Source organism: Cavia porcellus, unplaced genomic scaffold, assembly GCF_034190915.1.
Source record: "Cavia porcellus strain 051 isolate PalLab524CR breed Dunkin Hartley unplaced genomic scaffold, mCavPor4.1 scaffold_1, whole genome shotgun sequence".
Lineage (NCBI taxonomy): Eukaryota > Metazoa > Chordata > Mammalia > Rodentia > Caviidae > Cavia > Cavia porcellus.
Genome location: NW_026947484.1, coordinates 14,088,636 through 14,116,064, shown reverse-complemented (window position 1 = coordinate 14,116,064; position 27,429 = coordinate 14,088,636). Strand labels below are relative to the sequence as shown.

At 37.8% G+C, this 27,429-nt stretch overlaps 1 protein-coding gene and 1 non-coding gene across 4 annotated transcripts in view; one reads left to right on the top strand and one right to left on the bottom strand.

Moving 5' to 3' along the window:
- The window catches only part of Cnot9 (CCR4-NOT transcription complex subunit 9), a 31,151-nt gene that overhangs the window by 2,915 nt on the left and 807 nt on the right, over positions 1 to 27,429 (bottom strand). For all 3 annotated transcript variants that reach the window (XM_003464013.5, XM_013146211.3, XM_005001070.4), the window contains exons 2-7: positions 18,936 to 19,115; positions 17,545 to 17,660; positions 16,036 to 16,145; positions 7,565 to 7,674; positions 918 to 1,016; positions 608 to 699 (exon numbers count right to left, since the gene is read on the bottom strand). In XM_003464013.5, the coding sequence (XP_003464061.1) occupies positions 608 to 699; positions 918 to 1,016; positions 7,565 to 7,674; positions 16,036 to 16,145; positions 17,545 to 17,660; positions 18,936 to 19,115 (707 nt within the window). The remainder of the gene's footprint in view (positions 1 to 607; positions 700 to 917; positions 1,017 to 7,564; positions 7,675 to 16,035; positions 16,146 to 17,544; positions 17,661 to 18,935; positions 19,116 to 27,429) is intronic.
- Positions 1,057 to 1,182, top strand: LOC111755262 (small nucleolar RNA SNORA40). Its single transcript, XR_002789834.1, has one exon. It is a non-coding gene; the product is annotated as a small nucleolar RNA SNORA40 (small nucleolar RNA).

Below are 27,429 nucleotides of genomic sequence, written 5' to 3'. Positions count from 1 at the left end.
AACACATTTTCAAATTTTGGTGACAGCAGATACTGAAGACCAGGACAAAATGGACAAAAGAAATAGGAAAGGCTTGAATAACTTCAGTGGCAACACACTGAGTTCACATTAAATCAGGTTATTCTCATTCCTAGGAACGCCAGAAATCACTCCATTACATGATTTGTCAGAATCTCAGCCAGTGGTTTTCGGCATAAATTATGGATTTGCAAAGCACAAGGTCAAACATTTTTAAATTGCATCAGATCTGCAATGTATGATTTCTGGCAGAAAGATTACGAACATGGGGAAATAAAACAATTAGCTCAAATATCTCACAGAAATCAGAGACCTAGAAATATACTTAAGAGCCCTGAAGGCTATGATCCTTTTTAAGCAATGTTTGAAAGTATACTTCTCTTTGTGACCCTTTGGAATATCAACTGAAAGCTCAGACCACAGGAGTAATGCATAATAAACTTTCCCCTGGAATTAGAAATATACACTCTGGAAATTCATTGTAAGACAATTATATAGGAAGCTACAACTCTGATGGAGTTTTAAATTTGGCACTTTAAGATTCAGCAAAATACTTCCTTAAAGCCCTCTAAACTCTGTAAATGTTTACCTGGGATTATCTGAGAGTCGAAGGTAACATCTTACTACATGCTTCAGTAGACGGGCAGAAGGCTCTTTGGACAGCTGCAGGACCATTTTACCCTGTTTTGTCCAAAATAGGAAGTGGGTAGGGGAAAAAAAATACAAAACATAAAATAACTATAACTGACATCAGAGATTATTAGATTGTTCAAGAATCGTTATAGAAACTTCTAGAATTATTTCTAATTAGAAGACTATAGCTGATCCAGGGCCAATTGCCAAAGGCCTAATCTGTGTGGTCAGAGGTATAGTACAAATGCGGTAGATGAAAAACTCACCAAGATCATGGCCACATGGGAAAAACGCTCATATGTCTGACATATATAAGCCAAACCAGTGTCATCTAAGAGGATCTTCTGGAGGATGAATGTGGCAACCTGAAGTAAAATAAACAGTTAAAAAAAAAAGTTGCTCAATGGCACTTGTGATTTTGTCTTAACTTGTTGACTAAAAACTTATGAACAGGTGCAAAAAATAAATCCTCTTTTACAACCCAGAACTCATTGTTCGATATGAGTTTTGATACATACTAAACGTAGTGGTACAAGTCTGTGATTCTGGGGCTCTGAAAACGAGGCATGAGGAATTAAGCCTGAACTGTATTGTGAGACTCTACCTCAGAAAACAAAGCAAAAACAAAATTATGATAACCTAGTACAAATTAAAGTGATAGTGTTAACGAGTAAGTTTTATTCTAAGACTAAAGTTAATATAGAGCACAGGATATGAGCAAACTAGATTTTGTAGTATTCAGGATCTTTTTCCTGAAGATTTTACATGACTTACGTTTGCAATAAACCTCTAAGGTACATACTGTTATTCTAATTTTACATAAAACGAGGGGAAAATTCTAGGTACTTATCAGATTCTAAACACGGGGAGGCTTTTTCAGTTACCAACTATGTGCCGGTTAAGTTTCCAAGTGACAAAGCTACCAAGTGGTAGGGTCGAGCTCTAAATACTGTTTGAATTTTATAGTCTCTTCTCTTTTCTGTGCGCCAAGAGGATTTTAGTGATTCGGTTATGCTTTACTTCTTTCAGGTAAGGCAAATAAGGCTTTTTTTTGTTATTGTTTTCCTTTTTATCGGTACCAGGGATCAAACTCAGGACTGCCTGCTTGCAAGGCAGGCGCTTATGCCGCTGAGCTAAACCTCTAGCCCCAGCAAGTAAGGCTTTAAAAATATAATTTAATAAAGACTTTTCTTTTTAAAGACAGAGTCTTGATGTTTGATTCAGGCCCCAAACTTGTGATCTCCTGCCTCAGCCTCCCATGGGCTGGGATTATAGGCATGCATCATCACATCTGGCTTTGTTCTTAAAAGATCTGTCTTTTTGAGCCTTTCTTTAAAAATTATTCCAGCAGTAATAAACCCTGGCTGTAAAGTTTATATCTATACTCAATTTCCCCCTTCAATTTAAGGTCATTAACTTTTTTTTTGGTCTTTTTTGTTTTTATCGGTACCAGGGATCGAACTCACGACTGCCTGCTTTCAATGCAGGTGCTTATGCCGCTGAGCTAAATCCCCAGCCCCAAGGTCATTAACTTTTACACAGAAGAGATTTAAAAATACTAGTTTAATTCAAATCAGGTAATTTTACAATGATTCTCTTCCTTGGCTGCTCAACAAAACCAATTGTGGAAATTAAATTTTACTGTTTTACTGAGGTATAACATTGTTGTAGGCTGAACAGTGGCCTCCAAATAGGTTCTAATCATGAAATCCTGAGAATGTTGCTTTATATGGTAAAAATGAGATGAGACTCCGGAGCTTTATATAGAAAGATTATCCAGGTGGGCCATAAGGGTAAGTTTCCTTGTGAGAGAGAGGTAACTGGCCAAGGTGGTGCACACCTGTAATCCCAGGAATCAGAGGTTGAGGTAGGAGGACTGCCATGGTTTGAGGCCAGTCAGGGATACATAATGAGTTCAAGGTTAGCCTAAACTACTGTACTTAATGAGACCCTGTCTCAAAAACAAACAAACAAACAAAAAAACAAACAAAAAAAAAAAAAAAAAAGGGAGGCAGAAAGAGATTTAACCACAAAAAAGGTGGCAATATAAGGAGAGACAGATCTGAATATGCTTCACTATTGCCTTGGTTCTGCAGATTGAGCCAGGAACCAAGCAATGTAAGAAATAGTGTTCTAGAAGGTAAAAAAGGTAAGGAAAGGGAATCTGCTATATAAGCCAGAGGAAACATTGCCCAGTCCCTCTTGACTTTAGCTAAGTATACAAGATGATTTGTACTTTCCAAAACTGTAACAATACACTTGTATGATTTTAAGCTCCTAAACTTATGGTAATTTGTTGTAAGAGCAACACATGGCAATAAAAATACAAAGTGTGTAAATGCACTAATCTTAAGTGCTCCTTGATGAGTTTTTATCTACATACACATCTGTGCACTGGAACTAAATTAAAATGTTTCCAGCAACTCAGAATTCTAGCATTCCCTTGTACCTTTCCCAGGGGTAGGAATACACCTCGGAGGTAACAATCATTCTTACTTACTGCAATTGGCTTTGCTGTCTTTGAACTTTACAGAAATGGAATTGCATCAACAACTCATGTATCTGTTTTTTTTTCATTCAATGCATCTGAGAGTCTTCCATGTTACATATATTAGCAGCTCAAACTTTTTATTTTGTGAGTATACTACAACAAATCCATCTTTTATAAATAAAGCCACTATCAACATTCTAATATATGTTTCAAAGCACCGAAGAGCCCATCACTCCTGAGTATATACCTATGAGTAGGACTGCTGGGTTATGGATAGGCTTATGTTTAGTTTTAGTGCACACTGGCAAACAGCTTTCCAAAATAGTTACACTATACATTCACCAAAAGAAATCTAAAAACACACACACAACCAAATTTTACCATCCTGGGGAGTGATTCAATAGTCACATGTGGGACCTGGAGTGTATGTTTCTATTTTTTTTTGGTCTTTTTTGAGACAGGGTTTCTATGCAGTTCAGGCAGGCTTTGAACTCACTTTGTAGGCCAGCTCAAACTCATAATGATCCGCCTGCCTCAGCCTCCCGAGTGCTGGATTACAAGCCTGAGCCACTACACCTGGCTGTATGTTTCTAAAATATTTCACAGGTGGTTGTATCACCTAGCAGCCCTGACTCAATCTTTGCTATATTAAGTATCTACTATAAACAACATACAATGCTAAGTGCCACATATAAAAGGGTCTCTGCATATGTGGAAACAAAGGAAGAAAGATAAGTTAGAAGAAAGGCATGATATGGGAACTATTCTAGTTGAGCATTTAAAGGCTAAAAAACCTAGAGACAGGGGCTGGGGATTTAGCTCAGTGGCATAAGTGCCTGCCTCGGAAGTGCGAGTTTTGAGTTCAATCCTTGGCACCCAAAACCAAAAACCAAAACCAACCAACCAATAAACCAACAAAAAACAACCCCTCCCCTCAGAGACAGGGTGGAGTAATTTTAATTCTAGACAATTGGAAAAGGGAAGGATCATTTAGAATGGGGGTTCTTGGAACAGGGAATAATCAAACTGGTTATTGTGGAAAATTAGAAAACTACAGATAAGGAAAAAAAATTCTATAATTCTACCATTTCAAGAAAATAGATTTAAAAAGTTAAATTCTCTAATCCTTCCATTCCAAGATAATCACTATAATCTCTGGAGTGTATGAGATGTGACTGAAAAATATAGTGTGTGTTTAAATTACTTTGAACACAGTTATCTCATTTTTACCTTCTTTTTGGGGTACTGGGAATGGAACTCAGGACTTCAAGCTTGCCAGGTGGGCATATCCCCAGCCCTTGCCACTTTCTGAAAGTCCTTTATTGGGAGCGTCTGTTGTGGCTGCCTTAATGTACTAAGCTGACTGAAGCCATTTACTTTCTATGGTCATTTTGACTGGGGAAGAGCTACAAATAACAGATCCATGGAGTAAGGTAGAAGAGGTCAACCATAATACAGTGCAGGTGAACCTCTGGCACGTGTATCACAGGGGGCCATTTGCTATTACTAAAAGCTCTGAAGGCTTGCCATCACTGCCATAATGTTTTCATGAATGTGCTTTTTGCTGGATGGCACTTGGCAGGAATGTTCACTATATTTTTGATCAGACCTTGTAAAAGACACTCAAGGATGGAGCTCTTCCAGAACTGTTCCAGGAAGTGGCAAGAATAATGACACGTGTGTTCAAAGGAAGGATTTTGAGGGAAATTAATGGCAGTGTGTCTTTACTATAAATTTTTTGGCATTTAAAATAGTCACTGTATCTTTTAGTTTCTTCTTCTAAATTCACTTAGACATTTTACTTTATTCAGTATAAAAACCTAATAGTTTGGCTGGGTATGATGGCACAAGATCATAATCCTAGAGATCTGTAATCCTAGATCTCTAGAAAGCTGAGGCAGGAGGACTGCAAGTTTGGGTTCAGGCTAGACAACTTCATGACTTGGTGAGATCCTGTCTTAAAATTAAAAACAAAATCTCACAAACATAATTCATGTATTTTGAGATAAGTTCTTATTATACTGCCCAGGGTGGTTTCAAACTGGTACAGTAAGTCATCTTCCCACCTCAGCCTTGTAAGTAGCTGAACTACAGGCATGTAGCAGTATGTGAGGTCCTCAACCTCAAAAATGTGAGTAAACGGAAGCTTTTCAATTTAAGAACTTAAAATTTATAAATACTGGGGCTGGGGATTTAGCTCAGCGGCATAAGCGCCTGCCTTGCGAGCAGGCAGTCGTGAGTTCGATCCCTGGTACCGATAAAAAAAAAAAAATTTATAAATATTTATACATATGAACAAAACTATGTTGGGGAACAAAAACTACTTCAATGTTCTCAATTTACTGATAATGCATAATCACTTTAACAAATTGAGCTTCTCTTTGAGACTTAACAACCATAATTTATCCCATCTATTTGATGAGGGTAGAAAATGCTGTAAGAAGAAATACTCAGTTAAGAAAGAAGCAGAGAACTTTAAAGATCAGAAATTGAAAGTGAAGGGAAAACAATGAATATGACAAGGTACTTATATTTTTTTCTTTATGTAGTCCAGGCTAGCCTTGAACTCACTCTGTAGCCTAGGCTGGCCTTGAACTCAGTGATCCTCTTGCCTCAGCCTCCCAAATGCTGGGATCACAGGAGTGCACCATCACACAGTGCTTCCATGACAAAGGACTTATGCCCTATGTGTTACTCTCCTGAGTAATGTGCGAATCATTATATCAGTTATGTTGAGGTATAGTCTGACAATTGGAAAAATTCTGAAACATAAAGAACAGATCATGCAACATATGAATCTATCTGTGCTTATGTTCTCAAAAATAAATCAGACACAAGGATAAGTGTTGGCCAAAAAGGGAAAATTTCTGGGGTTGGGGATTTAGCTCAGCGGCATAAGTGCCTGTTTTGTAATCACGTGGTCGTGAGTTTGAACCCCAGCATAAAAAAGAAAAAAAAAAAGAAAGAAAATTAAAGAAAAAAAATCACAAAAAGGAAAAATTTCTGAATGTGTGGATATAGAATTAGTACTGATTTCACACACTTATTAGCCTGATAAATTTAGAAAATGAGGTTCTTAAAAGATTTGTTGTGAGTTTTTGGGTGGGGGTTGGAGGTACCAGCATTCAAACTCAGGACCTTGCACTTGCCAGGCAAGATGCTGTGCCACTGAGCTATATCCCCAGCCCCATTTTGTATGTTTTGAGAAAAAGGATATCATGTAAAGAAAGCTGTAAAATCTTTGAAGGTAAAATACTTAACTTAAAGCTCATGTCATAGCCAGGTATGGTGGTACAAGGCTGTAATCCCAACAGGAGGCTGAGGCAGCAAGGAGAGTTTGAGCCCACTCTAGGCAATAAGAAATAAAAAGGGGTTGGGGATGTAGCTCAGTGCAGAGGTCCTGGGTTCAATCCCCAGTACTCAATTCTCCAAGAAAAAAGAGATGCAAGGAATATGTTACTCTTGTGAAATTTTGATATTCAATTATCAAATGAATTTCAAAAATCACAGATAAAGGAAAATTCATTTATCAAGGAAAAGTCAGGTTGACCAAAGACTTCACTGCAACATTCAATGCCAGGAGACAACAGGGCTAGAGAAAAATGAGGTAAGAATTTTATACCAAGTAATGTCACCATCCATGGTTAAAGTCCATTGTAGGCAAAAGCTCAAGTACCTAGACTTGGTTATACATATAAAGTGTCTGGAATAATACATTTAAGGATTATCTGTAGAAGGAGATGTGGGTTCAAAGAAAGAGATTCAGTGTTTAACCTGTATTTGTCTTTTTTTTTTTTTTTCCAGCACTAGAAACTGAACCCAGAGCTTTTTTTGTTTGTTTTTTTGAGACAGGGTCTCACTTATGTAGTTCAGGCTGATCTTGAGCTTAATCCACGCTAGCCTCAAACTCTTGGCAATTCTTCTGTCTCAGCCTTCCTAGTGCTGGGGTTACAGGGGTATACCACCACACCCAGCCTGAACCCAGACCCTTTGCACTAAGCTACCCTGACAGGGTGTTGCTAAACTGTCCAACCTGGGCTCAAACTTTTGATACTCTTGTTTTTGGTCTTTTTTGAGATGGGGTTTTGCTATGCAGTTCAGGCTGGCCTTGAGCTCACTTTGTAGCCCAGGCTGGTCTCGAACTCACAATGATCCTCCCACCTCAGCCTCCGGAGTGCTGGGATTACAGGTGTGAGTCACCATGCCCGGCTGAACTTTTGATAGTCTTGCCTCAGTCTCCCACAGTGCTGAGGTTACAGGCATGCATCACCATATATGGATAGATCTGGGTTTTTAAATGATCACTTTATAACATTTTTATTGAAGAGAAAAATATTCACAGAAGGTTCAAAAAACTGAAAACAGGCAGAAAATGACTGCAGACCAAAAAGATGTTGCTCAAGAGCACAATGTAGACTGTACCGTTTTAGAAAGCTCACTTCCAGATTCCATAATGCGTAAACACAAAGGAATAATTTCTGTTGTCAATAAAAAGTTGATTACTTCTTGCTCATCTGTTTTCACCAAGGCCCCTAAAGAAAATATGAACAAAGAAAATTATTTTAGAGTCTGTGCTTCCAGTTAAATGAACTATGTATTGCTCACCAAGCAAGTTGTGATCTTGTAACATTTTTATTGAAGAGAAAAATATTCACAAGAAGGTTCAAAAAGCTCTATTTAAATAACAAGTTTACAAGCTCTATCTTCTATGCAAGGAATCGAATTCGTAATGTAGAAACAACACACCAGCAACAAGTAAAAAAAAAAGAGAAAAGCACAGGTGGACTTCATTAGCACCAAAACACGAGGGACCAAGTTTGGTCCACCATGTACTTAGTAGTACTTTAGTTATTTGAATACTTCTAGCATTCTTATTAGATAATCTTACAATAATAACACCAAAGTCTATTCTCTATTTTAGGTACACTAACTATATAAAGTACTGATCATTCTACATCCAACATAGTCCCAGGAAAAAGAAATAGTGCCAGTCAGAACCCTACTTTAAGGTAGGCATAAACAAACATTTTTTCTGGCTACTTGTCTTTTCCCCAAAGAGCACAAACATTATAAGGCACAACCAGAAGAAAAAGTTCCAAACAAGAGACAACATATCTATACTCTAATGTTGGTTCCACAATTAGTTGACCTGTTGATAAAGTTACTTTGCCTTTGTAGGTCTGTTTTTCTTTTTTGGTGTGGCACTGGGACTGAATCTAAGGTCTTTACTGAGCTGTATCCCTCTCCTTTTTATTTTTTGAGTTGGGTCTTACTACACTACCTGCTCTGGACTTGACCTTACAATCCTCTTGCCTCAGCTTCCCATGTGCCACCATGCCTGGCTCTGTAGGCCCGCTTCTTACAAAATTAGTTGGAACAGGTGACTCTGAAATTCATTCCAATTCTACTCTCCGTATTATCAAGTGAATAATACTGACCAGGTGATAGATTTTTCATTTTGTATACAGAGAACCAGAGCTCCATTGAACAAGTAACTATTCCCTGAGCTGCCCAATGCGTCCTAGGTTCTGGTAGGGGTGCTCATCCTAGCTACTAGAAATCTATCTTCTTGCTATGTCTTCCCATTATAAGGACAGAAAGAGAGCAAGCACTCTGATGTCCCTGCTTAGAAGGATACTAATCTTACATGAATGTCATACCTTTATGTACTCATAAATCTAATTCTCTTCTCAAAGCCTCATCTCCAAGGGCCATCACATTAACCAAGAGAAAACACTGGGTTACAATAATCCATCTCATACTTTGCTACTGTAAATCTGTACTTTAGCGTAACAGCAACCAATGTCTCTGTAGCTGTGCCTGGGGGATACAGGAAGGGATCTTTGTGTTTACCCACTTGATACAACGAAAGGCAAGTTGTGTACATGTGTGCAAAGTCAAACTGGGATTTTTTTAACCCACAAATGTAACAGGTTTTGTGTATGTTTACCTGAGCATCACAGGGGGTAAAATACATCCATACCACTCTCCTGTTCTGTAAACACGTATTTTACCATAAATGGAATGTGAGTGTGACTCACAGCAGCTGTGCTGGGGAAAGCAAAAAGCCATCTGTACATTCACCCACTTGACAGATGAACAGCAAGGTGTGTACCAGAGATCTAAAGCAGTAACAGGTGAGTTTTATCCATAAAATGCTCTCTGCTAAATTCCTGTGCCTTTAGGATTTGTTTTTTAAAAAGTTTTTTTTTTTAAAATTTTTCTTGTAGAAGTAGCTCAGTGTAGTACAATGGCATATGGAAAATCAGATTTGCAAGTTTTGGAGAAGATCAAAGGGGAATCATGCCAGGGACACAGCTTGGCAGCATGGCACCTGCAAGGTCCTGAGTGTGATTTCCAACACACACACACACACACACACACACACACACACACACACACACAGAGAATCATAAGATCATTCATGCATCGATGGTGGAGATGATAATGACTTTGACAATGAAAATGTGAGCCAGAGTTCTATGACAGAGAGATGAAGCAAGAATCAACTGATACAGACACAGGGAATACAGACCTCCTTGATTCAGGTGATGAAGAATACAACAACATGAACACATAGTTGACTAATAGAAATGTTACAAAATGGTCACACACCAAAATGGCATGATCCACTGTTTGAACCAGGCCCAAAAATATAGTGAGGATCCTGACAGGGGTGAAACCTATTAGACTGAACACCAGCACTACCATTCAATGTTGGATATTATCTGTAACAGACAAAATTCTACAAGATGTTGTGAAATATACACATGCTGAAATACAAGTAAAATGTTCTATACTCCCCAACAGCTACACTCAAAAATGTATTTATTGCCCGGCATGGTGGTAATCCTGGCACTTGGGAGGCCGAGGCAGGAGGACTGCTGTGAGTTCAAGATCAGCCTGAATTACAGAGACACTGTGTCTCACCTCCAGTGAAAGTGTTGATTATGATATTTTACTAGTTGAACTGACAGCATACATAGGGCTGTTGTACGTAGTAGGGCTTTCTCATGGCAATCAATGAACAGAAAGACTCATGGCAAAATGATGGATATGGACTTAAAGTTTGTAGAAAATGACACTGAGATTTGGTTTCCTTCAAAACTGCCTGAAGTTTGATGACAAAGTCACCCATCAACGAAGAAAAAGAACTGATAATCTGCCTGCTATCTGCTCATGGTTTGAGGGATTTATGGATAACTGACAAGCTATTTACACACTGTCTAAATATACGACTATCGAATCTCTTGCAGCACTTCATGGTTGCTTTAGCTTCAGGCAATACTTTCCCCCAAAAAACTTCAACTTTGGCAAAAAATTTATGTCCCTGTGGATGCAAAGACTTATTATGCTTTCAACTTGGAAATTTATCCTGGAACTCAGCCACCAGGGCCTTATTCATACAGTGGTAAACCAAATGATGTTCACAGGCTTGTTCCTCCCATCTCCCAAGCTAACTGGAATGTGACACTTGACAGTTTCCAACTGATGTTACATTTGCTAACAGAATACAAGTAGACCAGCATAAGAACTGTATGCAGGAACAAAACAGATGTTCAAAAGAAATGTTGTAATTTCAAAACACAGAACAGTATAGTACAATCTTTGGATTTCAGAAAGATGACACAGGCCTCATATATGGCAAAGTAAAACAAATTGGTACTGTTGAAGTCAATACTGCACCATGACAAAAATGTTGATAGAGCTGGGGATATAGTTCAGTGGCACAGCTTGCCTGGCAAGTGCGAGCCTGTGAGTTCAATTCCTGGTACCAAAACCAAAACCAAAACCAAAACCAAAACCAAAACCAAAACACCTACCCAAATAAATTAATAAGAAAACCTGAATGCAACGGAAGCCTGAGATGGTAACTTTCTACAAGACCAAAGGCAGAACAGATACTGTTGATGAAGTTATACAGCAACTATTATGTCACCTGAAACATAAAGCAATTGTCAATGGTGTGCCTCACTCAATCCTAAATCTGTGGCACAAACAGTTTGATAGGTTACAAGGAAAATAACAAGTACAGAATATCACAGAGAAGTTTTTTTAGAAGATTGGGGCTGGAACTCAAGAGATCATTTACAGCAGAGGAAAAACAAAATGTTTCTGCCCTTGTCTCAAAAAACCAACCCCTACCTACAAAAAAACAAAACCAAAACGAAACAAAGGAAAAACAAAAACAACCCCCCTAAAAACAACAAAAACAAAACAGCAAAAACAGCAAAGAAAAGTAGAATAAGATATACTTGAAAAATACATTTTGAAGGCAACCCACTTGGGACCCTTTCTGTCTGTCTCTCTCAGATAGAAGCTTTCCTTCTCTCAGTAAGTATATTCTGCTTTTAACCTCTATTGTTCCTAAAATTATTCTCTGATTTTAGAGAACACGAATTCATAGTGGACATCTAGTAGGTCAGGAGTTTCATTCTCCTATATCAATTGGAGGCCCCAGCAAGATCATTGCATGGAGACGTGGGTAACTAATGCCAAAGTCCCTTACACTTTTGGAATGCATTCTTAAGCACTGGAAAATGTTCGACCCTTCCATGTTGAAAAAGAACCATTTGATATTTCTTTGCACATGTATGTCATCTACCTACCCCCTAAAATGGGATGTAGAAGGAAGAATTAATTATGATGCTATTTTATAACCAGAGGCATACTGTAAAAAAAGAGAAGAAAAAATGATCAGAACTGCCTTATGTTCAAACATTTTTAACATTAAGAAATAATTCTTATTTATGCTCCAGGTATAATTATAATCCTCATGAGACTATCCCCATTCATAGGTCTGTTTCTTCTATTTTTCCCAAATCCATTTTATTTCAAGGATAAAAAGAAAAAAAAAAAAAAAAAAAAAAAGAAGAAAAAAAACCCCAAATTTCAAAACACCTCAATCAGAAAGCAACAATGGTACACATGCTGTGCATTGTCATTCCCAAAACATTCAGCTAGAGCACAAGACATCTGCATTCAACTGTCTGAATAATATCACAGGTCTCTTTCACTCAGTGACTTAAAACAAAGTTAGAACTAGGAAATTTTCAGATAATCCTGGTAAGTACGCAGATATTTTTAAAGGGTTTACCCAGACCAATAAGCTAGCCTGGAAAGATATAATGTTAATTTTAAATCAAACACTGACTTCTAGCTATTGCATCTGGAGATGAATATTGTAATATTAATCTTAGATAGCCAGAAGATGAAGAGCCAGTGGAGCAACCAGTTTCCACTGGGTCACTAGCAGCTCCCACCCAAGACCCTTACTAGCCTAGCAACCCTTCTGATGAAAACCCTTCTGACTTCTTAGATCATTTACTTCAGGCACTAATAAAACACAATTCCCTAGGTTCTGACTCAATAGGGGACAAATTTTACTTAAAGACATGTTTACTACTCGGTTAACTCCGGATATTAGAAAAAGTTACAAGAGATAGCCTTTATTCCAGGTAGTTCACTTAACACTTTAGTAAATACTGCCTCCTTGTATTCTATAGTCAGGGCTGGGAGAAAACCAGAGAGATCAAAAAGTAGCTGCTGCTGTTGTGGCCTTACAAAAACAGACCTTAAGTCTGATTCTTGGGACTCTAAGAAGAGCTTAATGACTAAATTCAACTGCTACTACTGAGGGAAGCCAGGTCATCTTAAAAGGGACTGCCTTAAGAGGCCCCCCAAACCATGTCCTGACTGTAAAAGTGACCACTGGAAGTTGGACTGCTCTCTGAGACCAAGGCCCCAGAGTTTAGATCCATCCTATCAATTGGTCCATAAAGACTAAAGAGTCCCGGGCACTCTGCCTTCTCCCTCTGGCCAGACTGTCATCTCTATCTGTCATCTCCGGTGGAGGACCCCTGAGTAATCATGACAAGAGGTAAAAAAAACCCAGCTGATTGCTGGACATTGGCACATGTCTCTTTGTCCTTTTCAGCTCTGGTCTTCCTTCCAGGCACCATATCTCAATAAAACAGTCACCAAAAATATCTTGCTTAAGCTATTACTGGGATAACTTTCTCCTCATTCATTCCTTTTAGTTATGCCTAAAAGCCCAGCTTCCACTCTGGAGATTTTATTCTGTCTAAATATTGTAATATATATATCCAGGTTGCCAACTAATCAAAATGATGCTGAGACAGGTTTTTACAAACACAGTACATGTTGTTCACCTATAAAACTTAAGAAAGTTTTTTGTTTGTCAAAATAATGTATTAGGGGCTAGGGATTTAGCTCAGCGGCATAAGCGCCTGCCTTGCGAGCAGGCAGTCTAAGTTCGATCCCTGGTACCGATAAAAAGAAAAAGACCAAAAAAGAAAAAAAAAAAATTAATCTGGTTCTTCATACATTACCAAAAAGAGATAGAGATAATTAGAACTAAAATTAGAAGGATGTATGACAAAATGTCAAGAATCCATCCATAAAGAGGCCTAAGAGCCAATGGCTTACAACTGCTAGCCCTTAAAAACAGTTCCTAAAACTTACCTATCAGCGCTAATGCTCATGCTTTGATTATACATGCCTCTGCACACATACTTTAATTATATATGCTTTGATTAAAATTTGTTCTTGCTTAAAGGTCACCAAACCCCAAGTAATCATACAGATGATACCAATAACAAATATCCTGGGTTCCTTTTACATGCCTTTTTCTGGGATCCACCAGATCTTGTCCAAAGAAAGTTATGCTACATATCGAGGCCTTAACTAACTATACTCAGCAGGCCTTAACTGAACAGCAGCTGGCCTCCCTCTCCTAAATGAAGAAGTAAAATTAATGAAACACGCTGTCCTTCAAAATCAGATGACACTAGACATTTTAACAGCACAAGAGATGCTTGTGCAATTGTAAGAACTAAATATTGAATGTATACTCCTGATCCTTCTGCTAATATCCCAGTATCTGTTTAAGATATTAGACAACAAATCAATGACATGTCAAAATTCTCTGGACTTATCCTTATTCTCCTTATGAGAAACCATTACTAGCTCCTCTTGGTGGAAATCTTGGTTAACCATATTCTTAATTATCCTGTTGATTCTATTAATTGGCCCATGCAACATAATTATTTCTTTGGCTCTCCAGACATAAAGCTGTATGCCCACCTAAGATGAAAACACCTGGTGTCTATCAAATGCCTTTAGGGGACTATCCCCATTCATAGGTCTGTTTCTTCTATTTTTCCCAAACCCATTTTATTTCAAGGGATCCACCAGATCTTGTCCAAAGAAAGTTATGCTACATATCGAGGCCTTAACTAACTATACTCAGCAGGCCTTAACTGAACAGCAGCTGGTCTCCCTCTCCTAAATGAAGAAGTAAAATTACTGTAGGGTATTTCTGACTGCTGATCAACAACTATGACCCCTTTCAGCCTGAAGAAGCCAGATTAGTCATTGCCCATTTCTCCCTCATGGTAGTGTGGGGTACTTCTTCAGAGCAGGGACTGTTACAGGCAACTGAGTTAGACAAATATTATAAGCAGTCAGACAGGGGTAGGCCCTCCAGGGAGCAGGGCAGAAGACTAGATATTCTGTGACCTTGGAGATAGATACCTGCACTGGGGGCCAGATCTCAAGACAAAAGCAACCACAGCCTAAGTATGAACATTAGGGACTGATATTCTAAATAGGTATGGATCATCTTGAGGAAGCCAGGAGTCACCATCCCAACACCCTATAAAGTGACTGCTCTTTAAGCATTCCTGCTTGCTAAATGACTTCTTCATTTGTCCTTGACTTAATTAATTTTACCTGAATAATTAATCTTATTGGTTGACCATAGCTCTGTCCCACTTCATTCCCACCTTGCTAATTCCCATTTTCCCCACATATTAGACCCACCTCACCGTCGTGGTTTTCTCTATAAAAGTCCCTAGAAAACAGAGTCTTTGGCAACCCACTCAGGACCCCTTCTGTCTCTGTCAGACAGAAGCTTTCTTTCTCTCAATAAATATATTCTGCTCTATAAAAAGAAAAAAAGAAAAAGATATCTTGAAATTTCAAATTTTAAAGTATTTTCTGATTCATGTTTATAAATCATATGGAAATATTTTATACACATATTAAAATAATAATCCAACAAAATAAACTGTGTAATCAATATTCCTACATTTTGGTCGGTAAGAAAAAAAAAACTGTAAGAAAAAGGTTTTGAGAAAGGCAAGGTAACTCGGAAAAGAAACCTTGAATGTATTACATTCCCTAAGTCCAAAGGTTAATCTTTCCACCCAGGAGTTTGAGATCTAAAATAGCTGATAAATTATTCTCTTGAGTAAAAAATATTTCACACACTCCCTAAAGTAAATGTATATGCAAACACCAAGTATAAAAAATTAACTAGCAGAAGGTGAACCTCTAAGGTTATGAGATAACAGTTCAGAAGTGAAAGACCTTTACAAAGAAAGAAATGAGGCCAAGCATGGTGGTGCATGCCTGTAATCCCAGCACTCAGGAGGCTGAGGCAGGAGGGTGGCTGATTTCAAACCCAGCTGGGGAAACACAGTGAGTTAAAGACCAGCCTGGACTGTACACTGAGACCCTGCCTCAAAAAAAAAAAAAAAAAAAAAAAAAAAAAAAAAGTCTAAATTCAAACTTAATCCTACACAATACAGTTTTAAACCAAGTTCTTATTCTTCACGCTCCCTGAAATTCCACCAAGTGCTTCTAAATACATGCTGAACTCAATTCTAAATTTTGGTCCTCATAACCTTAAAAACATTTGGAATGGTGCTTGAAAAGAGTTGTCATGTTCCTTACAACATATTTATTGGACATTGAGACCACCCTCAAAGACAAAAATAAACAAGATGTAAGCAGCAAGTCAAATATCTAGCTTAGATCACTAGTACAAATGAAGATTTCCGGCTTGCAAAACAACCCTGCTCACTTACCAATAACGCCTAGACTGGTGAGCCGAAGATACTCAAAGGGACGTGTTTTGCTGACAGTGTGCAAAAAGGGGTACAAAAAAAGTGGGATATGTGCTGCAAGAAAAGCTGACCTGGAAGAAAAATTAATCACATTCAGTGCACAGATATGATTTTTAAGGATCATGAACATTCATATTTCCTTAATTGTTAAGGTCTACAACACTATCAGGGTAAGGCAATCTTAGGAAATAATGTTTTTGACCATTTGTCTTGGCCAATGGTTCTCAAACTGGTGAATGGGGTTGCTCCCTGAAGAACATGATATATTTTTGGTAGTCAGAACTCAGAGATGTTAGGAGCTACTTTTATTCAGTGGATAGAGGCCAGAGGTACTACTAAACATCCTACAATGCACAGGATGGTTCCCTGTGGCCCTCCTCTTCTACCACAGTGATCAAGCCCAAAATGTTAATGATAGCAATACTGAACACTAAGTCAAGTCAGAGTGGTTAAGGGAACACAAGATTTTCCCTGTTATCAGTACCTAGGAACCTTAAAAACTTAACAATTTAATCAACATGATTTTAAAAATGAGAGCATAAAATGCTAACAAATGTCTAAGACATTCTTCTAGTATATCTCACTCATCTAATTTATGATTAAATCCCACAGGTACAGTCAGAAATAAATCTCATAAACCAAGGTTATAAAGCAAAGCAGCCCATATCAACTTTTACCTGCCATATACATATATTTCTTTTCTTGAAAGATCTCACTATATAGTGCAGGATGGCCTTGAACTCGCTTATGTACCTAGGCTGGCCTTGAAGTGAGAGATCCTTCTGCCTCAGCTTCGTGAAGGCTGTGATTACAGGCAAGCACCACCATGTAATATATAGGTACTTTATTTCCTATGCTTAAATGTTCATTTTTCTTTTCTGTTAGAGCTCTTCAAATATACTAAGCATTATAAAACATTTCAATTTGCAACTAATATAGCAGGCAACTAATACAAAAATCAGTCTATTACTTTATAATATTTACAGTTATGTTGAATTGGAATCTTTCACTAGTCTTACCTAGCACTGTATACATCCAATTAAATAGTGGCTGTTTAGGAGGGTGAAGGGAGGACCCATTGGGAGACACTGACTTCCCAGCCATTCTTGTGTTACAAAAAATTTAAAAATTTTAAAGAGCCAGCCTGAACTAATCAGTGAAACCCTGCCTTGGGGGGGGGGGAGTGAACTCCTTTTATATATCATATATTACACTGTGTTTCAGTCATAGCATGGTATACTACAGATCTGAAAAGAAGTGGCTGTATGATTGACACATATAACTTCTCCTGTGATGTGAACATTGCTTTTCAAAAGTTTATTGCTATGAATGGGTAAAAACTTAGAAGTCCTGAAGATTCACAACCAAATCCACACATGTGCCCCATTGCATGTCCTTTCTCTTACCACTCAGCAAAAGCTTATGACAGCATTAAATATACCCGGTCCCCAACTCACCCAAAGCATTTACCTGGTTTCTGGGTGTGATGCCACACACTGCAGTAATGCCAGAGCATTGCAAACTCTGTTAGATTGGTGTGCTGTCAAGGTGGGTGGGTTGATAGATGGATAAATATTTACAATTTCCTAAAAAGTAAAAGCCAGTGTCAGATCAATAAGGAATAACAATAATATAATTCCCACGGTACTAAGGCAAAAAGCAAACCATAAAACCCTGTTTGGTTCTATTTATCCTATAAGAACTGACCATCAAAAGAGCAGATACAAACAATGTTTCTATCTTTTGACCATAAACATATTTGACTAATGCATTTCTTCATGGAAAGAAGATTTCTTTTTCTTTCCTGCAATACCAAGGTCTGAATTCACAACCTTTACATCATCCCTTTTTTAAGATAGGTTCTTGCTTAGATGCCAAAGTTAAGCCCAAATTTGTCATCCTCCTGCCCAGCCCTCCTAGAGTGCTGGGATAATTAGGCATGGACCACCACACCTAATTTCTAAGAAGCAACTGTGGTCATCTATACTTTCTCTTAGATTTTGCTGCTGTTAAGTCTTTTACCTGAGATACATATATTTTTATAATTTCTCCTTTTGTCAGGATCCTGCTTTAAATGATAATGATGAGAATGTTAGCTAAAATGGATTAGTTTATCAACCACAGCTGACTTAAAGAAGTCTGAGCTTAGCGAGGCATAGTGGGGCACTCCTGTAATCCCAGCACTTGGGAGGCTGAGGTAGGAGGAGGATCCTTGTAAGTTCGAGACCAGCCTGGGCAGCAAAGTAAGCCCAAGGCCAGCCTGAACTGCAGTGAGACCCTGTCTCAAAAAGACAAAAAAAAAAAAAAAAAAAAAAAAAGTCTGAGCTTGGTTAGCAACTACAAAAGCAGGGAGACAAGATAAAGGATGATTATGATATATGGAATTGCGCTATTTTAATTTACTCCCAACAACAACCATTTTGGCCTGAATCAAATTTCAGCTATTTATTCTAATGCACAAGTGCTCCCACTTTTAATTCTACAGCTATTCTTAACATTTCTTCCCCCCTCAGACTGACTATACCTTTCCTTACACCTTACTCTACATTTTTCTGTTATGTAAACCTTCGTAGTAATCCTAAAGCCATCTTTCTTAGTGAGGTACTTAGACCATGTGCCTCAGAATCACCTGTTGGTCAAAATACAGACTTTAGGATACACCCCAGATTGAGTAAACTGAATCTCTTGCATAGGATCCAAGAGCCTGCATTTTTAACAAACAATTCATAGTCCTTAGATATATTAACATTTAAAGAATCATCTCTCTGAAGTCTTCAAAAATCAACTGAGCAAAGATAAAGGGGAAAAAAAGCACTGCATGGTGAAGATGACTGAATTGCCACTCAAGGATGTAAACCTACCTGTAAAAGTGCTGCAATAGTACCAAAGGAATGCCACAGCATGGGTGCAAGGTCAGGAACAGATTCTCGCTTCTTACTTAACTCCAGCAGAGCATTTTCCCTTGTCTCAGGGCTGGATAGCTCGTTGATCCACTGATAGATTTTTTCTCTATCCACCTGAGCCAGTGCAGTAGGCACAGGCTTTAGGAAAAAAGAAGAAAGTAAGCATGAGTTAATTATAATTGTATCAGTCTCAACCTGCAATTGTGCTTTAGAGGGAATGTACCTTTCATAAATATCAGAGGGATTTACATATTTGATGTAAACCAATTCAATCTGTTTGTCAGTTATCAATACTCACATTCTTTAATAATAATTCTACATTCAGGAATTTTTCCTATAGGTACGCTTGGGTTGTAATGAAGACATAGCATGATGTTTAATAGCATGATGCTTAGTATGTGATATATATATATATATATATATATACATATATTTAAAAAATACACATATATAATGTATATATTTTGAGACAAGGTCATACTATGCAGGTCAGGCTGGCCTTGAACTCTCAGCAATCCTCCTGGCTTGTTCTCCCCAGTGCTGGGATTACGGGCATGTGCCAGCACATTTAGCGTGCTGTACTGTTTTAAAGCAGAAAATAGCTATTTATCAATAAGGAACTGGTCAAATACATATTGGCACATATTTATAAAAGAATGCTAGGCAGTCCTTTGAAAACAAGACAGCTCTGGGCATCTCTTTTTGGTGCAAGCCTATAATCCCAGCAGTTTGGAGGCTTAGGTAGAAGAACTGTTGCAGATAGAAGGCTAGCCTGGACTACATAGTGAGTTCAAGGCCAGCCTAAACTACATGGCAAGGCTCTATGCCAAAAACAAAATAAAATACAAAACAATCCATCTTTTCAAAAAAGAGACATATTCATATATATATATATATATATATATATATATATATACTGGGGATTGAACTCATGACCTTGTGCTTGCCAGACAGGTGCTTGTGCCACTGAGCTACATCCCCAGCCTCGATAGCATAAATATTTTGATACTAAATAAAAAACAAAAAGGGGCTCAGGACAGTATATGTAATGGTTCTGGAAGGACACATAAGAGACTTAAACAGCAGTTATCTCCAAGTTAGGAGATCTCGATGGAAGCCATAATAGTTCACTATAGTTTAAACATCTTTAACCATATGCCTATATTAGTTTCTGAGACAGAAAATAAAACTGTACTGCACCCATTACTGACTTCTCATTAATTCTGATATTCTCCCTCCACCAAAGAGCAGAAAATTACTGTAATATGGAAAAGGATATACACACATATTCATTCCTTCCATCCCTTTCAGAACATTCATTACTTATTCACATAGTAAATACATAGATTTATAAAACATGCTTTCATTACTGTGCTAAAGAATCACAACATTCCCCCTAAGTTTGAGCATTTCAATTATTCTTCATACTAGTCAAATAGCCTTGTAACTTTGGTTAAATTCCTTATTCTTGTTTGGAAAACAAGATGGCATATTAGAAAAATGATTTCAACCCCTACCTCTAAGCCATAAATCTCTCACAAATTCATTATGATTTTCTATTGCTCTGCCCAATAATTCCTTGTGTAATTTCCCCTAAATCAGAGGAATAAAAGGGAGGCAGGTGGATAAAAGGGTGATCTACATTTACAGATAAAATCACTCATACTCAATGGAATCAATTTGCTCAATTCAACCAGGCATTAAGTTGCATATTCGATGCTTTTTGGAACCATGTTACATAGCTTCTCATAGTATTTGCCAGACTCCACTGCATCTTAGTGTGACAGAAAGATAGTCTAAAGAATAAGACAGACTTCAGGATGGACTCAGATTTATTCTACCCAACCTGAATAATGGCTTTCTATAAATGGAAGCTTGAGTATAAGCTTTTAGCTTGATGAGTATCATTTCACTTTCGGGACAGAATGAACCACAAGATGGCTAAATGGACTAAAATATGCCGCCTATGCCTTCCTTTATGGTAAATCTGCTAAAACCTCTTTTGTAACTCCCATTAGTGATGCTCCTCAAGAAATCAAAGCTTACTAAAGCAACAATAAAAATAGGGTAACTCTTTCCCTCCATTGCAACAGCAAAAGCAATAGGGTTTAAGCTCTTGTCCTATTTATGCTGACTAATAAGCCCTCAACTAAAAAAGTGTTTTTAGAAATGTTTATTTAGAGTATAGCATTTTAAAGGATGGAAACACAGGGTAAATTTTAGCTTTACGAATCCTGCCCATAGCCTCTTGGAATAATATCACTATCCAATAACTAAATGGAGCCCCAGTGAGCTAGAACCCATTCCAATCAATCCTCCCTAAAGTCTTGTCAGTCATACACTACCATACATAAACTCCAGTAAGATCAGTTTGTGATTTGCATTTGGTATCCATACCTGTCCTGGTAGCCACCAGTTAACATACTATGACTCCTGTACATAAGACCCCACATTCCCTTTCTAGTGCTCTACATAGGGAAGTTACTTAAAACCTAAATGGCAAGCCAAAATTTGAACTCAGAGGGTCTGGTAACACAGTCCATACTTCTTTTGGTGGTGCTAGGAATCAAATCTAGGGTCTTGCATGCACTAGGCAAGCACTCTTCTACTGAGCTACATTCCCAGACTGAACCTGTACTCTCAACCTCTTTACTAATGCTGTTTCTTATTTGTTTGAAGATTAGAGCTCATCTAAAGATTTCTAGGCTGAGCTTAGTGGCACATGCCTGTAAACCCCACACTCAGGAAGTTGTGAGTTCAAAGCCAGCCTGAACTGTGTAGTGAAACTTGTCTCAAGAAACAAAAACAAAAAAACTTTGCTAATAAACAATTTACTTTGACCTAGACAAAATAATGAATATATGAAAATCTGAGAAAAATTACTGTTATTATGTTAGTCTAACTTAGTACCACAAATATCACTGATGTTAAGAGAAATGCTCTAGTTATTGAGATTACAAAGCACTTAATAAACATCATTTTAGGGGGCTGGGGATTTAGCTCAGCGGCATAAGCGCCTGCCTTGTAAGCAGGCAGTCATGAGTTCGATCCCCGGTACTGTTAAAAAGGAAAAAGACAAAAAAAAAAAAAAAATAAAAACAAACATCATTTTAACGGAAAAGTCAGTAAAATAGTTTGACATGATTCCTGATATCACATTACGGCTCAGATGGGCATAATTTAGCTAGTAATAACCACCAAATCATATATACATACATAAGGCATGTATGTAAGAATGCCAACAAGCATATTTTTTTTTTTTTTTTTTTGAGAGAGGGTTTCATTATGCAATTTAGCTGGCCTTGAACATACTTTGAAGCCCAGGCTGGCCTTGAACTTGCAACGATCCTCCTGCCTCAGTCTCGAGTGCTTGTGTGTACTATTATGTCCAGCTGCCAACAAGCAATTTCATAAGAAACATGGAAACTTAGTTTTAGAGAATAAAAGAGAAATGTTTTTCCATTTCTAGTTATATATTGGTTCATATATTAGTATTTGTGGTGCTGGAGAATAAATCCAAGGCCATGATATGTCAATTTGCATCACCAAATGGCAAAATATTTTGGACATCATCCATTATATATATATATATATATATTTTTGGTCTTTTTCCTTTTTATCGGTACCGGAGATTGAACTCACGACTGCCTGCTTGCAAGGCAGGCGCTTATGCCGCTGAGCTAAATCTCCAGCCCCCATCCATTATATTTAATAAAATGTCAAAGCATAACACTACCATCTCATTAGAGGCAGTAAATAAAAACTCAAAATGTTTTCGCACTCCTAAGCTCAGGGGTATTCAGGCATACCTTTTCCAAAAACAAAAGAATCTAATTAATGTCTTCCTAAAATGGGATGAGAAGTGAAAAAAAGAATAGTGTTGGCAGGGGGGAGAACTATATTGAAGGTTTTTTTTTAAAAAAAAAGCATTGTTAGGAGCTGGGGATTTAGCTCAGCGGCGTAGTTATCGTCCTCATTTACAGCCCTGGAACTATGAATAATGGTGGCCAGATTTCCCCCTTTATTTTTACTCTCACCTTAAAGACCACCTTACTAAGCACAGTAGCATGCACCTATAGTTTCAGCTACTCAATGAAGACTGAACCCAGTAGCTGAAGGGCAGTCTTGGGCCTATGGTGGTGGGGGGATCTGTAAAGATTCATAGTTTAGATGCTACAACTAGGCTGCAACTGATACGAAACTCAGTGAAGTGGCAATATTGTCCAGTGGTAGACAAGCAAATTCATCTATGACTTCCCTATGGACATTACCTAACTTAATAATTAGCAATAATTACCTAATAATGACCATGAAGAGCAGAGCTAACTTTTTTTTTAGCGCAGACTCTTTAAAAATCAAACGAAAATTATGATCTCAGAAAAATACACAGCTGCAAAACAAATCTACAAGTAATTTTAGGGTAACTCATGGACAGTCTATAATGTAGGAAAGTCAATTTACAGGTAGGTATGTAAGTAGTACATAAATGGAATGTACATTGGATTGTGAGCCCAAGGTGGCTTAAAACTCAGTTTAGTCATTTCTGGAACTGTATAACCTAGGATGTCATTTAACTTTCTAAGCTTCAATTTTATTATTATTAAAGGAGGGGAACTATATTAAATTGCCAGTATCAGAGACTGAAATCTTAGAAATTACAGTGTACTTTGTTTGAGACAGGGTCTTGCTATATACAGTACAGGCTGGGCTTGAACTTGCATATGTAGCCCAGGTGGGCCTCAACTCACAGCCATCCTCACCTTCTAAGTGCCAGAGATTACAGGTGTGTGTCATCATGCCAGACAGAGTATCTTGCTTATGAACTTGTTTTACAACTTTGAGGAAGATAGTTGTGTTTTTGTTTATTGGGAGAGATGGCAGTGACTGTGTCTGTCATCTGGGTCGTTTGCAAACAGAAGTGTTTGCTTACTGAGGCATCAATGTACTTTTTTTTTTTGGTCTTTTTCCTTTTTATCCGTACCAGGGATCAAACTCATGACTGTCTGCTTACAAGGCAGGTGCTTATGCCGCTGAGCTAAATCCACAGCCCCTTGTACTTTTAATTCTGTTATAAAACACATAAATTTTATTGAGGTAAAATTTGCATACAATAAAACACACCCATTTACACTATACATTTCAATGAATTTTGATAAATTTATATGCCTACGTAACCACAATTAACATGCACAGGTCACAGATGGGCATGGTGGCACGTATCTGTAATCCCAGCACTCTGGGAGGCTGAAGCAAGGGGATTGCTGTGAGTTCAAGGCCAGCCTGGGCTACATAGGGAGCTCAAAGCCGTGTGAATTACACAGGGAGACCTTGTCTCAAAAAACCCAAACATGAATAAATAAAATAGCCAAATTACCAATAACTTCATGGGTGCAGACTAACTTTGTTTTCCTATCAATAAATAAGTGACAGTCAACCGAGTTACAAGTGCTTCAACATACGGCTTTGAGCATTAATACAACGATGATAGTCTAAGACAAAACATTTTCTAAGGCTAGCAATGTAGTTCAATGGTACAGCACTTGCCTAATATGTGTGAGGTCCTGAGTTTATCCCAAGCATCTCAAAACCAAAAAACTATATACTTTTCAATAGTGCTAAAGAATTAAGTTAGGTGGGGCTGGGGATATAGCTCAATGGCATAAGCACCTGCCTGGCAAGTGTGCAAATTAAGTTAGGTTAAACAGCCTCATAAATTAGAGCCAAAATTGGCATAGTGGTTGACATCTGTAATCCCAGCTACTCTGGAGGCAGGATTTCAAGTTTGAGCCAGCTCTGCCTTAAAAAAAAAAAAAAAAAAAAAAAAAAAGAAAGAAAAAGAAAGAAAGAAGGGGACAGATTGGTTAGGGATATAGCTCAGTGGGAGAGTGCCCTCAGGTCTGATACCAAGTACTTCCCCACAAGTCTTCCTGCCTCAGCCTTCCAGAGGGCTGAGATTACAAGCATGTCCAGTTTCCAGATAATTTTTAAAATGTAATTTTTAAAAATGTAAATGAACAAAGGGAAGCTAGCAATTTTAAAACTTCAAAAGACTGGGGAAAAAGACAGTGAATTAGATTCTGTATACAGGCACATAGAGTTTTACTTGCCAATGAGGGCACCTGGAAGCCCATCATAGTTTCAACAAAAATATATAAAAAAAATTTTTTTTAATGACGTGATCATTAGATGGATAGAGAAAGACAAGAGTTAGGAATGCTAGAATTGCCAGTAGAAATCATGAAGAATTTTTAACAATGTATAATCTAATGCATCTCCTAAAGGTTCACATTTGACTGTTTCACTAGTATAATATCCATTACAGGATATTTATGTGCATGAAAATCTGTATTTCTATTAATTTGAAGCAACCGCCCAGGTCTATAATGAAGTAATTTATTACTTTACCAAGGTAAGAATTAGCATTTACCAGTAAGTGAACCAGTCACAGCTTTGTTTTCTCATTAATTTTTTGAATTATCTTGTGTGATATTTCTGTTCCTATTTAGTTGTGAGGAAGAAGAAAATTAAGATACTTCTCTAACTATTGCAGTACTTGTGTTATTCTTCTAGTAAATTACAACTTGCATTCATGTGTGGTCACATTCTCCTTTGAAAGTACTTTCTGCCTTCCTAGCTGAAGGTATGAACTATGTGCTATTTCAAAAAAAGATAAAATGCAGGCACATGTACAAGTATTCCTTAATGAAAAAAAGTCAAAATTAAGTCTCTTCTCAAGTGTTTTAGGTCACTGTGTGCACTGCTGCATGTATAAATTCTTCTCAGTTTCTAGTGAATGAAAGAAACACTATTACATTGTCATCTTACTCTCAGATCCGAATGATATACACAGTTTGGTCTAAGAGGAGATATAAGGATTGAAAGAAAATGTCTTGTTTTTTTCTATTTCAGTCTCATCACTAATGAAGTATCATATGGAATGAGCGATACAAAAGAGTATGAAAGTTGCTATGTGGTCCAACTGGGAACAACTGAAAGCACAACAGAAAGTTCCTATTTTAAATTAATGCAAGGCATTGAAATAGGTATTGAGTAAAAGTTATGTACCAATTTTTAAAAATTGTTCTTTGGTTTTTTGAGACAAAGTCTTGTTTCTGGGCTGCTCTTAAACTCAGTATCCTCCTACTTCAGCCTCCAGAGTACTGGGATTACAGAATTGAGCCACAACTACAACAAGCTTTTTTATAAATAACGTGCCACAGTTTTAATGGTTGTTTAAAAGGAACAGATACACAAACTTGGGAGGTACAGGGAAAAGTGGTATAGTGTCACAAGTACAAATCCTGAAAAGGAGATGTGTGATCAGATTTTGAAAGGCAGACAAGCTAGCTTTGGAAGAATTTCCCCTTTAAGCTGCTCTTTGATACCTGCAGCAAATATATCATCTAACTTGCTTCTCAAATTACAAGAATAATTCAAAAACACCAAGGAAATTATAATCATTTAATTGTGTCTTATACAATACATTGCCATTTTGAATAGTTACAAAGTCTCAGAAACACCAACCAAGTGGAAGAAACACCCCGGGGTTCTGGAAATGACGGGATGACAGCTCAAATTTCAAGGTTTTCTACAGCTCAGTCATAACTGAATTTTTCACATTTTATATTCAAGGTTAAGGCAATTTAGGTAATCTTCAATACCGTATTTATTATTATTTTTTTTGACAGACAGTCGTGCTATGTAATTTAAGGCTGGCCCTGAACTCACTATGTGACCCAGCCTGGCCTCGGATTCACTGCAATCCACCTGCCTCTGCCTCTTGAGTGCTGGGGTAGTAACTGTGCGCCACCACACCCAGGTTCAGTACTCTAGTAACTGTTATTTTGCCTGAAAATGCATTTCAGTAAATTACTCTTAAGTCATATCCATTTAGTGAAACAATAAAAAATGGAATTGGCCTTCAGAGGAGTGTGATCAAATCAAATGGTCCCTTTTCTCTACTATGGTTATGTTCTTTCAATGTTCATCTTCCTCGTGCAATCTTTCCATCAGGAAAGTTATTTATGTCCTTATTTTGTATCGGGAACTGTCCTGCACTGGGGAAAAAGTGTCTAACGGATCCACACGATCACTATCTCTGCCCTCAGGATGGGAAACAAATAACTCATAGGTAAACAAATCTAATAACGTGAGATTAGTGCTGTAAGAGACAAATAAATGCTCTGGGAGAGGAGTTACAAGCTACACTGACTAGGGTAGCCAGCAAAAGCCATCCTGAGGCAGTCTGAGAAGCCCTGAGGGAAGAGAAACTGATTACTTTCACTGGCTGCGCGAGTTTAGGGAGAGGCAAAGAGGTATAGAGGTCTGAAAGCACATGTGTGGCCAGCTTTGCTAGAATTTAAGAAACAAATGACATAAAACGAGGCTGTGCATATGAGTAAGGACCACATCAGATAGGACCTTGCAAGCCATAGAAAAGGACCTAGACTAC